Source organism: Oncorhynchus mykiss, chromosome 1 (assembly GCF_057628025.1).
Source record: "Oncorhynchus mykiss isolate SJ-2025 chromosome 1, ASM5762802v1, whole genome shotgun sequence".
NCBI lineage: Eukaryota > Metazoa > Chordata > Actinopteri > Salmoniformes > Salmonidae > Oncorhynchus > Oncorhynchus mykiss.
This window is the reverse complement of record NC_143022.1, coordinates 62,483,067-62,496,352: the sequence shown is the minus strand read 5'-3', so window position 1 is coordinate 62,496,352 and position 13,286 is coordinate 62,483,067. Positions and strand designations below refer to the sequence as shown.

The 13,286-nt window shown below is 42.1% G+C and overlaps 1 protein-coding gene across 6 annotated transcripts; it reads left to right on the top strand.

The window, feature by feature from the left end:
- Window positions 1-2,374: 2,374 nt before the first annotated feature.
- Window positions 2,375-10,072, top strand: spef1 (sperm flagellar and cilia associated 1). Of its 6 annotated transcripts, none has more exons than XM_036981003.2 (7): window positions 2,375-2,596; window positions 6,104-6,215; window positions 8,046-8,103; window positions 8,379-8,424; window positions 9,046-9,106; window positions 9,316-9,406; window positions 9,581-10,072. In XM_036981003.2, exons 1-7 carry the CDS (start codon window positions 2,488-2,490, stop codon window positions 9,692-9,694), a joined length of 591 nt encoding a protein of 196 aa, XP_036836898.1. In that variant the 5' UTR covers window positions 2,375-2,487; the 3' UTR covers window positions 9,695-10,072. The 6 variants fall into 6 exon arrangements, with proteins under 6 accessions (XP_036836898.1, XP_021461879.2, XP_090091780.1 ...); XM_021606204.3 differs by having other exon boundaries at window positions 8,046-8,196; XM_090235654.1 differs by having other exon boundaries at window positions 6,104-6,219; window positions 8,050-8,103.
- Window positions 10,073-13,286: the final 3,214 nt, after the last annotated feature.

Sequence of the window (13,286 nt, the reverse complement as noted above, 5' to 3'; positions counted from 1 at the left end):
CACTGAGCTCGAGCTGTTTTGCAAGGAGGAATGGGAAAAAATGTCAGTCTCTCGATGTGCAAAACTGATAGAGACATACCCCAAGCGACTTACAGCTGTAATCGCAGCAAAAGGTGGCGCTACAAAGTATTAACTTAAGGGGGCTGAATAATTTTGCACGCCCAATTTTTCAGTTTTTGATTTGTTAAAAAAGTTTGAAATATCCAATAAATGTCGTTCCACTTCATGATTGTGTCCCACTTGTTGTCGATTCTTCACAAAAAAATACAGTTTTATATCTTTATGTTTGAAGCCTGAAATGTGGCAAAAAGGTCGCAAAGTTCAAGGGGGCCGAATACTTTCGCAAGGCACTGTACATACATGTAATAGTGCCAAACATGCACACAAACATATACAGTTGGCATTGCTGTTATAATGTTAGTTGTCCTTGATGTCCTTTGTTTTAAATGTATTATTTTGTTTTATTATTATTTTTGCATTGTTGTTTGCTGTTTTCTTCTGTCTTTTCCTTTTTTCTCTTTAGTTCATTCTCTTGGTTGTTGGTGCATTGGAGGTTTCTTGGGGGTGGGGAATGGGATTAATTGTATTTTTTATTTTCCTCCCGGTGGGAGGGGTCTCGAATGGTTGAGGAACAGCTATTGGGAAACTGTGGGGTGATCTTGGAGGGTTCGGGTTCACGTTTTTTGGCCTGGTGGTAAGATCGGTCAACAGGGCATTGAGCAGGGCATTGACCCTGGATGCTTCTGTGTGTCACTCTGAATGGGAATCTGTTGAATGACTGGTATGATGTAGTTGTTGAGCGGCTTCACTGCAAGTATATTGTATGGTTCGGATATTCAATAATAAATTCAATTAAAAAAAACTTATTAAACAGCATGATCATTACACAGATGCACCCTGTGCTGTGGACAATAAAAGGCCACTCTAAAATGTGCAGTTTTGTCACACAACACAATGTCAAAGATGTCAAAAGTTTTGAGGGAGCATGCACTTGGCATGCTGACTGCAGGAATGTCCACCAGAGCTGTTGCCAGAGAATTGAATGTCCATTGCTCTACCATAAACTGCCTCCGACATTGTTTTAGAACATTTGGCAGTACTTCCAACCGGCCTCACAAACGCAGACCACGTGTAACTACGCCAGCCCAGGACATCCACACCCGGCTTCTTCAACTGCGACTAGCCACCCGGACAGCTGATGAAACTGAGGAGTATTTCTGTCTGTAATGAAGCCCTTTTGCGGGGAAAAACAAATGCTGATTGGCTGGGCCTGGCTCCCCAGTGGGTGGGCCTGGCTCCCAAATGGTTGAGCCTATGCCCTCTCAGGCCCACCCATGGCTGCTCCCCTGCCCAGTCACGTGAAATCCATAGATTAGGGCCTAATGAATTTATTTCAATTGACTGATTTACTTATATGAACTCTAATTCAATAATATCGTTGAAATTGTTGCATGTTACATTTATATTTTTGTTCAGTACAGTAACTGTAACAAATTACATTCGAAAGTAACCTAGCCAAACCTGCAGAGAGGCATGTTTGTTCTACATAGTGTATTTATATCTAAACGTGGCCCTTTGTAGCTCAGTTGGTAAGGCATGGCACCCGTAATGCCAGGGTAGTGGGTTTGATTCCTGTAACCACCCATATGTAAAATGTATGCATGCATGACTATAAGTCTCTTTGGATAAAATACATACTGTATATATTATTAAAATGTTGCATCCTGCTGAACGAACCCAGGGTGAAGGATAGGGAGGAATGGCTTGGGTCAGGTAGGGTCTAAGGGTCCATTTGGACCACTCTGGTTAATCTTGTCATTATTAAAATGTTCAACCTTATTTTACTGTTGGTGTATGATGACTGTATGTATGATGTTGATTGTAATGTTTTGAAGGGTCTATGCATTCTGCTTTGCATCTCAGTGCACATTTTATACCATACAAAAACTTGACAACGAATGTGTAGACATGCTATTTATTGGAAAATATGTTATCTATTATAAAATAATAATATGTCTACACTTTTCAGTGTGTTGTTCTTTCTCTCCCCACTGTCTCTAGCTCACTCCCCCCACTGACTCTAGCTCACTCATAATTATATTTCTATGGGCTCACTCATTACTGATGAGGTTTGTCTTTTCTCAGATTCCATACTTGGATATTAGTTACCTAGCAACGAGTTAAACAAACAACCTGTTTCCACTAGATAGCACAGTCACAAAGTTAAAGTTGGCCATATCGTAAATATATATATATTTTAGCTTTTTGGTCTTAATTTTAGATTAGGGTTAGTGATACGGTTATCAGTGAGGTTACGGTTAGGTTTAAAATCCGATTTTAAGAAAATAAATTGTAGAAATGGGCGGGGTTTATGACTTTGTGGCTATGGTAACTAATGACGACCATCGTGGGACGCTAGCTAGCTAACGATACAGGCTAGCTGCAAATCGAAGTGCAAAGTTGTCCGATGAAGGACCGGTATACAGAATGGACAAAGAATTAAACGAAGAAATATTGCAAGACTTGTTTGCCTGGATAGACAAAATACCACTGTCCAGACCTAAGAGGAATATAACAAGAGACTTCAGCGACGGAGGTAGGGTATCTAAAGGAACGACGTCGTCAGGGAGGGGGAGACCCAGTAACAGGAAATTAATCTGCTCTGGCTCCTACTCTGATCTCTAGTTCAATGATGGAAGGCAGATGTAGCTGGGAGGTATGGGAGGATTCTACATGGGGGGTAGTGATCACTCCCCAATCAAGTGTACTGTAAGAATGAGGGTGGAAGATACAGCAGGAAATGGGATGAGGATATATTTTTCAAATGATATTTTCAGGAGTTGAGGGCTGTTGCAGGTGAATTCAAATCAAATTGTATTTGTCATTAAGTAAATAAAAAAAGGTAAAAATAGATAAGTAAAAAATTGTAAATAAAAATAACAACTAATTAAACAGCAGCAGTAAAATAACAAGCTAGGCTATATACAGGGGGTACCAGTACAGTGTCAATGTGCGGGGGAACCGGTTAGTTGAGGTAATTGTGGTAATATGTACATGTAGGTAGAGTCAAAGTGACTATGCATAGATTATAAACAGAGGTTTAGGCAGCGTAAAAGAGGGGTCCAGGCACCAGGCAGTGATGCAACCAGAATGCTCTCGATGGTGCAGCTGTAGAACCTTTTGAGGAACTGGGGACCCATGCCAAATCTTTTCAGTCTTCTGAAGGGGAATAGGCTTTTTCTCTTCACGACTGTCTTAGTGTGTTTGGACCATGATAGTTTGTTGGTGATGTGGACACCAAGGAACTTGAAGCTCTCAACTTGTTCCACTACAGCCCCGTTGATGAGAATGGGGGTGTGCTCGGTCCTCCTTTTCCTGTAGTCCACAATAGAATTCAGTGCAGATATAGAAACAGTGAATGATTTTTTTATTTTTTTATTTTACCTTTATTTAACCAGGCAAGTCAGTTAAGAACAAATTCTTATTTTCAATGATGGCCTGGGAACAGTGGGTTAACTGCCTGTTCAGGGGCAGAACGACAGCTCGGGGGTTTGAACTCACAACCTTCCGGTTACTAGTCCAACGCTCTAACCACTAGGCTACCCTGCCGCCCCACTGATGTAGTAAGAGGAGCAATAGTAGGGGCTGCAAGGCAGGTGATGGGTACAGGTGGGAGAAGGAGGAATGCAGTTCCCTGGTGGACTGAAGAGTGCAGAGAAGGAAGCTGTGAGTAGGAATGGTGCTTTAAGGATGTTTAAAGGGTCCTAAGCCTAAGCTGTCGTAAGTAGGACCATTAGGACAGTTAAGAGGGAGTATTGGCGTTGGTTTTGTGGAAACATAGGCAGGACTACTCCTCTGGGAGAGGTATGGGGGATGATTAAGAGGATGAGTGGGGTCAGACGAGAATGGGATCTCCCTGTGCTGAAAAGTGGGGAGACTGTTGCAGTGAAAGACATGGAGAATGTATAGATATTAGCCCAGGCATTTGTGAAGGTGCACAGTTTGGTTCCGCTTTAAATGATGTTCAGCTTTTAAAGGCTTCATAAAGCCTTCATAAGCACTACATAAATGTGTTACAAAGCATCTATAACTGTATGCCATGCTTTATAAAGGATTCATAAATGTGGCATAACTGTGTCACATAATCACCAATATGACACAACCCACTATGTCAAATATGATATAATCATGTGCTTTATAAAGGGTGAAATGTTGTGCTGAAGGATGGCATACACTCTAAAGTGATGTCATGTTAGTCACATTACACCTAATGTTGTTCCCAGACACTTCTGCCCAAATGCACGGAAGGTCTGGTGGACCAACACATCAAACTTGGCCATCATTAGTTAGGGTAAGGTTTAAAATCACATTTTAAGAAGATAAATTGTGGAAATGGGAGGGTTTAGAAATAATTAAGAATGTTTGACTGTGTTAGCAGGTTTGTTGTGGTGCCATATTCTTTCCATTTTTTAATAATGGATTTAATGGTGCTCCGTGGGATGTTCAAGGTTTCTGATATTTTTTTGTAACCCAACCTTGATCTGTGTTCTCCACAACTCTGTCCATGACCTGTTTGGAGAGCTCCTTGGTCTTCATGGTGCCGCTTGCTTGGTGGTGTCCCTTGCTTAGTGGTGTTGCAGACTCTGGGGCCTTTCAGAACAGGTGTATATATACTGAGATCATGTGACAGATCATGTGACACTTAGATTGTACACAGGTGAACTTTATTTAACTAATTATGTGACTTGTGAAGGTAATTGGTTGCATCAGATCTTATTTAGGGGCTTCATAGCAAAGGGAGTGAATGCACGCACCACTTTTCCATTTTTAAAAAAATGACGTTATTTTTTTCATTTCACTTCACCAATTTGGACTATTTTGTGTATGTCCATTACGTGAAATACAAATAAAAAATGTATTTAAATTACAGGTTGTAATAAATAGAAAAACGCCAAGGGGGATGAATACTTTTGCAAGGCGCTGTAGTTTGAAGTGAGACAACTTTGGTCATTCATAACACATCCATAAAGACTCTATATTGCATGACCCTGTACTTACAAAAAAGTCTTGCTTCTCTTCCTGCTGGAGGCACTGCATGTTGGTTCCAACATTAAAGTAACTACAAAGAAAGTTAGCAACTCTGTTAGGAAAAGCATTTGTCACACCATCTGGATAAGGGCATTTCTGTGCTGCACCAGAAACTCTAAATGGGAAGATGGGAAACTCCGTTCAATTCATATTACTAAATTCCTCTGGGACACACAAGGCTCAACAGTACATTAAAATTGGTTGGAAAATGTCTGACTGGGAGGTGTGATCATGAGGAGATGGAGACCGTGGAGACACATGTTATTTCAGTGTCAGTAATATGGGAGGGAAAGGGAGAGATTGTTATCAGATTTGAGGAGTAATGGTGTTGAAAAGCCAAGCATAGGTGAACTGCTGAGAAAATCTTCAGGGGATGTAATATTTCATTATGTATTTAGTTTCCTTAATTTCCTTGAGGAGACAAGAATAATGGATAGGAGCTATACCTTCCCTGTTTCTGGTCCACACTCCAGTCCAGTTGGTGGCGGTAAAGCATCTTAAAGTTGGTTGCAAATTGCCATATAAAAACCACAGAAGAAGAAGCAGCAGCAGTGGAGCGAGATGGAGGCGGGGTGTGGCTAACAATGATTAAGCCTAGGGTAGAGTTTCCTAAACTCGGTCCTCTGGACTCCAAGGGATGCGCGTTTTGTTTTTTGCCCTAACACTACACAGCTGATTCAAATGATCAAAGCTTGATCGTTAGTTGATTATTTGAATCAGCTGTGTAGTGCTGGGGCAAAAAAAACAATATATGCACCCTTTGGGGTTCTGAGGACAGAGGGAAACCCTGGCCTAGGGGCTAACTTAGGTACTTGAGTTAACCAACAGCTTTGGTGCTGATCATTTATAAATGATTCATCTATTATAAATAAATGATTTATTCAATGTTTAAATGAATAACTTTTCTTTCTGTTGTCAGTTTCATTGAGCACTGTCCTGTGGTTGTCAACTAAGAAAAGTTAGTCCAGACAGAAACATGTCATAGCAGTGTTGTTTATATCGGCCCTTGTTCCAGTGATGGCTGCTGAGGTCGTCAAGTATTTCTTTCCCAAACTGGTGGAGCTTCACAACTACACCCCAGCCAACTCTATACAGCAAAAACTCAGCAACTGGGGCACTCTCAACAGGCAAGTGTGTAAGTGTGTGTGTGTGTCTCTCAATGTACTGAACAGGTTCCTCTGGGAATCGTAGAGAATTTGATGCTGTATTCTACTTCTAAGCAACTACACAGGGCCATGAGAACTCCTACTCACTGACCACTGGGTTGGACCACAGCCATTTTGGATCCAGCCATATACAGTTGAAGTCGGAAGTTTACATACACTTAGGTTGAAGTCATTTAAACTTGTTTTTCAAACACTCCACAATTTTTTTTGTTAACAAACTGTAGTTTTGGCAAGTCGTTTAGGACATCTACTTTGTGCATGACACAAGTCATTTTTCCAACAATTGTTGACAGACAGATTATTTCTCTTTTAATTCACTGTATCACAATTCCAGTGGGTCAGAGGTTTACATACACTAAGTTGACTGTCTTTAAACAGCTTGGATAATTCCAGGAAATGATGTCATGGCTTTAGAAGCTTTTGATAGGCTAATTGACATCATTTGAGTCAATTGGAGGTGTATCTGTGGATGTATTTCAAGGCCTACCTTCAAACTCAGTGCCTCTTTGCTTGACATCATGGGAAAATCAAAAGAAATCAGCCAAGACCTCAACAACAACAAAAGATTGTAGACCTTCACAAGTCTGGTTCATCCTTGGGAGCTATTTCCAAACGCCTGAAGATACCACGTTCATCTGTACAAACAATAGTACGCAAGTATAAACACAATGGGACCACGCAGCTGTCATATCGCTCAGGAAGGAGGCGTGTTCTGTCTCCTAGACATTAACGTACTTTGGTGCGAAAAGTGCAAATCAATCCCAGAACAACAGCAAGGGACCTTGTGAAGATGCTGGAGGAAACCGGTACAAAGATATCTATATCCACAGTAAAAATGTGTCCTATATCGACATAACCTGAAAGGCTGCTCAGCAAGGAAGAAGCCACTGCTCCAAAACCGCCATAAAAAATACAGACTACGGTTTGCAACTGCACATGGGGACAAAGATTTTGAGAAATGTCCTCTGGTCTGATGAAACAAAAATAAAACTGTTTGGCCATAATGACCATTGTTATGTTTGGAGGAAAAGTGGGAGGCTTGCAAGCTGAAGAACACCATCCCAACCGTGAAGCATGGGGGTGGCAGCATCATGTTGTGGGGATGCTTTGCTGCATTAGGGACTGGTGCACTTCACAAAATGGATGGCATCTTGAGGCAGGAAATAATGTGGATATATTGAAGCAACATCTCAAGACATCAAGTTAAAGCTTGGTCGTAAATGGGTCTTCCAAATGGACAATGACCCCAAGCATACTTCAAAAGTTGTGGCAAAATGGCTTAAAGACAACAAAGTCAAGGTATTGGAGTGGCCATCACAAAGCCCTGACATCAATCCTATAGAAACGTTTTACCCAAGTTAAACAATTTAAAGGCAATGCTACCAAATACTAATTGAGTGTATGTAAACTTCTGACCCACTGGGAATGTGATGAAAGAAATAAAAGCTGAAATAAATCATTCTCTCTACTATTATTCTGACATTTACATTCTTAAAATAAAGTGGTGATGCTAACTGACCTAAGACAGGGAATTTTTAAAATGTCAGGAATTGTGGAAAAACTAAGTTTAAATGTACTTGGCTAAGGTGTATGTAAACTTCCGACTTCAACTGTAGATCCATAGCATGGCGCTAATCGCACACATTAACATATGTTTCCTCTACTCTCGTGCCAGGGGGGGTTCCCTAGCTACAGATCTAGGTACAGCTCCCCCTCCCCCCAATCTAACCTTAACCATTAGTGGGAGAAATGCAAAACTGACCCCAAATCAGCGTGTTTCCATGTTGACAGGAAGGTGTTCTCCAAGCTGAACTTCCACATCCCAGAGGAGACCGTGAAGAGGATAGTGGTGAGCACTGCTGGAGTAATAGAGCCTGTCCTGTGTTCGCTCCGAGAAAGGATTGACGACAAGAGACAGCAATGCACTGAAGACACACTACTGGTGTGTGTGTGTGTGTGTGTGTGTGTGTGTGTGTGTGTGTGGCCATCTAACATTCGATCAAACAACCTTTGCTGATCAAACATTTCATTCTCATCATGCACACATCCAGTCCCTGTTCATAGGGTAGAGAATAGAACAGAGGTGTAAAATAAAAACACACTAACTATTCTTCTGTCTCCTAGGATGTGGAATACTACAACAACAGAAACCGAGAGAAACCTCTCACAGGTACAGAAACCTGATCCCTGACCTAACCCCTGACTCAGGCAGTGTGTACAGAGCTGTTGGTTCTCTCTCTGCAGTGAAGACAGACACTTGTATAATGTGACACAGTTATACATAGGGTGACTCCTCTGCTGACCCAGATATACTCAGCACCTTCAGTTAGTTGGTATTTAGAGGAGGTGACTGAGTCAGAACTTGGTCAGCTGCACACGCACAGAGACAAAGACACACACACACACACACAAAAGTGGGTCAGGAGCCACTGCGGTCAGTAATGACCTTTAAAGGGCTGAGAATGTATGGGAGTATCCAACAACATCACTGTCTCCATTAGAAGTATCCATGTAACTCTGTCTGTTGTCTGTAAGCAAACCCTAACCCCCCAGACCTCCCATTCAGTCCATAGGATGCCCAGGCTGTGTCCTCTCAGCCCAAAGCCAGTAGTCTCACTGTTCTATCTACCTTCTCCTGCTGACGTACCGATAGACACACGGATAGAGAGGCATCCTTCTACTGCTGACGGACGGGCAGACAGACAGACAAGATAGACAGATTAGATTTGTGGTGCAAATGTAACATCACTCAGTGGATTGTCTCTGTTTCTCCATCTTCTGTGTCCCTCAGAGCCACCTCCCAAGAAGAAAGAGGAGAGGGCACACGTACACCAACACACAGACAAGACTAGGTACTACTAGCACTCACGGTGTGTCAGTCTTTAAATGTAATGGATGTGTTCCAGGTCATCCCACCGTAGTCATGCTGCACAGATTATCAGACCTCAGACATCTGGAGGAGGAACCATATTCATTTGTTATAGTAATCCTCTGAGATGTGCAGCACAACAGCAAAAAATATTGTACAATCTGGACTTTTCTATAATGTGTGTGTGTGTAGCACTGTGCTAGGTTCTCAGGTGGACCCAACCATCCGTCTTGTGCTGGAGGAGAAGGAGCAAGCTCTACTTGCCCTACAGGAGACTGTGGAGGTACACACACACACACACACTCTTTGGGCGGCAGGGTTACAGGTGTAATCTGGCCTCTTGAGTGACACTTTCTGAGTGTAGTGTAGTGGGAATGTGTCACTATCCGTCAGCAGGTGTGTGTGTGTGTGTGTGTGTGTGTGTGTGTGTGTGTGTGTGGTGTGTGTGTGTGTGTAGATCCTGCAGATCAAGGTGAACAGACTGGAACACTTGGTTCAGCTAAAGGACATGAGACTTGAAGACCTGACACGCCATCTGGAGAGATACAAGGCCAGGGCTAACGTGCCTTGATACACACCGAAGCGGACACACTCAGAAACACACAGCAACTCTCAGACACAACTAGAAACAACAAACACACCTCTCCTTTTTATGAACTACATTTTTCTAACAACTAATGCTTGTTTTGCTATCAGCCTGTACTTTTCTAAAAGTTAGCACTGAATGTTTTGTGAAGTATTTTTTAATTTGTTGCATTTATTAAATCATAACAGATGATATTGTATTGAGAATGTGTGTGTGTTTTCTATATATAATGTGCTAGATTGAGTGGACTGCTAGACTATAAGGTTTGTAGTGTGGATCTTATGTGTGTCTATTGCTGTGCCCTTATAACAGCCATGTGACCACTAACCTCTGAAGCTGTCTAAATAAAACACTGACACTAAATCTGTCCAGTCTCCTTTCTGATCCATGCGTATGCTGTGTTAACAGGAGAGAAGTTAGGAGACGAGAGGGGAAGTAAAATAGAGGATATGATGGGAAACTAAACTCTATCACTCAGTCATCTGACATGTCCAAATGTCTCATGTGGATTTAAAATCAGATTAAATTCTCACTCAATTTAATGGGTCAAATCTTACAGCAGTTTTTAGTGCAGCAGATAAGTTATTTCATCAGAACGGTCAAACATCTACCCACATCCAGCCCTAACCACAGCCGCATACAAATTGTATCGGCTCTAGCAGTTGAGCCTGGGGAAGACGTTAGTGTGTTTTTGTGACTGGGCTCTCATAGGATTATTCATGATTCTTTGAAACTCAGGTTTATTATAATAATTATCAACAGTCTAAAACAGGAGAAGTGGTTGATGTGCTCCTGTAACATGCAAGGACATGAGTGTAGGGGAGCCAGCAATCTCACTCCTACCAAAGGCTAATGCTGGGAACAAGGTTTAGAGGGGAGTCAGTAGCATTGACCATCGTCATTGTCGTATAACTAACAAACTTATTCCTAGTTGAATTTTAGGGGGAGTGGAGGCAACATTGCTCATGTTCACTGTGGTGAATAACCTGGGGCGGCAGGGAAGCCTAGTGGTTAGAGCATTGGACTAGTAACTGGAAGGTTGCAAGTTCAAACCCCCAAGCTGACAAGGTACAAATCTGTCGTTCTGCCCCTGAACAGGCAGTTAACCCACTGTTCCTAGGCCATCATTGAAAATAAGAATTTGTTCTTAACTGACTTGCCTAGTTAAATAAAGGTACAAATTAAATACAGGGGATTTTTAAATAAATTAAACTGAAATTGTTACCATTGTTCAAATGGATACAAACCGTAGTCCTCATATTTCTGAGTAATATTCCTTGAATTATGAATGGTGTAAGGGTAAATGTTATTCACACTACACATAGCATATATGCTTGGCCTTGAACTGTGGGAGAGAGACCTCAGAGGGGTTACTCCTTCCTTCCAGTAAGACTCCTGTGCTGTGACTGAGTGTGTGATAATATGTCATTTTATTGGGTTTCTTTTTCTTTTCTTTTGTACTTTAGTTTATTTAGTAAATATTTTCTTAACTCTATTTCTTGAACTGCATTGTTGGTTAAGGGCTTGTAAGTAAGCATTTCACAGTCAGGTCTGCACCTGTTGTATTCGGCCCATGTGACAAATTCGGGCGCATGTGACCGGCAGAATCCAGCCGGTTGGTCACAAATGTGGAACAAGTCAAGCGGCACTGTAGCTGTTGTTGGCAGAGAAATTTGTAACTTTCTTTCTTAATGGCCTATAAACTGTCACCAGGCAGTCCAAAACTCCATTCCACCAAAAGAGGCTGAAATTTCAGGCGGCCTTTTCAAACAGTTCCTACACTAAAAGGGCATTATCAACATTTTCACAATTTCATGCTATTATTCCAACCTCGTAGTGTGTAAACATATATAAAACACAGGAAAATCAGGGTTTTGACAAGCACAGACCAGTAGGTTTGTGGAGCGGCTGCCAGCCGAGAGTACTTAGCACCTCTGAACAGAGCGCCAGACATAATTTGCAAACACACTGTGCAGACCAACAATCAGTCTGGTGAGCAGAGGATTAGGGAGAAGGGGCTGTACACACACACCTAACTCTGAGATAGAAACACACTAACTCACTCTAGCAATCAAGAATTTTGCTGGTGCCGTTAACACAACATGAAAGCAGAGTGGCCGGCTGTGTGTGGGAAGTGGGGAGCAGTAAGAAAACAAAGGTCATCCACCCTACACACAAACCCTAACCATGACCCTAACCCATATCCTTCCTTCCTCTCTAAACAGCTGATGGTCCAACAGTGCAGAAGACTTACAAGTAGTGAGGGTCATGCCTGGATATATATGTGTGTGTGTGTGTGTGTGTGTGTGTGTGTGTGTGTGTGTGTGTGTGTGTGTGTGTGTGTGTGTGTGTGTGTGTGTGTGTGTGTGTGTGTGTGTGTGTGTGTGTGTGTGTGCGTGCGTGCGTGCGTGCGTGCGTGCGTGCGTGCGTGCGTGCGTGCGTGCGTGCGTGCGTGCGTGCGTGCGTGCGTGCCTTCTCTTTAAGCCTTGATCCTCCAATCAGTTTTGTTTTCAAATCCGTTTTGGTGACAGTCTATACAGTCTAGTGACAGTCTATACAGTAAGTAACAAGTGACCAAATCAGATTTGTGTATGTTCAGACAGCATCCTTTGCTGACATGGCTACGCTAGTTGTCATAGTAACGACGGGTGTGTGCGCAGTGGTAGACTGAAGCTAAGATGACAACCATGCCTGCCATGGACATTTCTCAGTTGCTTTGAATGTTCAAAATCATAGTGTCAAAACCCTTTTAAAGTCTCAAAGGATAAGATGATCCAACTTTCAAAACAAGTCCTTTTTGGCTAGCCACCACAGTCAACTAGCTAGCTAGGTAGCTGTTTAATCTTTCTATCACATTCACAATTTTTTTGTGTTCTTGTCAGGCTACCACATATCTTGTCAAACTGTCAACAGATTAATAATACTACTATTGTAGTGTGCTTTTTGTGTGTTCAGATTGCAGGAAAAAGAACAGAATCGGATTTGCAATAAACAATTATTTGAGTAATTTCAAACTGCCTGTGTGAACAAGGCTTTAGGGCAGATTTTCTTCATCATCCCAGTGTTTAGATTCTGACATTTCTAGCATTCAGACTCATGAAAAAGGCGTCTTATGTTAAACTACTGACCAGTTATCTAAATGCTACTCAATTAATAGACACCAATCTATATAAACATGTGCATAGTGTCTTGGGCCATGCACCCATTGGATATAAGTCACGAGAAACATTACAATGATACAAATTGGTGTTATGTTTTTTTTTCATCAGGGTTTGCATGATTCAGCTTAACACAGTTGGCAAACAACAGCTGGCAGAGCGCACCAAAAGGTGTTCGTACTGTACCCAGTCAACACGCTGAACTTGGTCCTATTCCGATTGAGACTAGGGGCTCCAATGGACTCGGACTCGGCGGGGGGCTTCATCCGGGCGAGCTGTTCCCGAGTCAGTAAAATGAGTCCGGCAGAATCATATCACTCTGGGCCACGGCTAATGGTACTCAGGCCGAGTCCACCTCAGCTTATCTGGCTCGATTAACTATTTCAGGAGTAGGGCCATTTGAGAAATGTGATATATTT

Coding starts and splice junctions, on each gene's coding strand:
- spef1 (XM_036980984.2), top strand. CDS start 2,488: ATGGACAAAGAATTAAACGAAGAAATATTGCAAGACTTGTTTGCCTGG. Junction 2,597..6,103: donor AAGAGACTTCAGCGACGGAG/GTAGGGTATCTA, acceptor CCCTTGTTCCAG/TGATGGCTGCTGAGGTCGTC. Junction 8,197..8,378: donor GCACTGAAGACACACTACTG/GTGTGTGTGTGT, acceptor TCTGTCTCCTAG/GATGTGGAATACTACAACAA.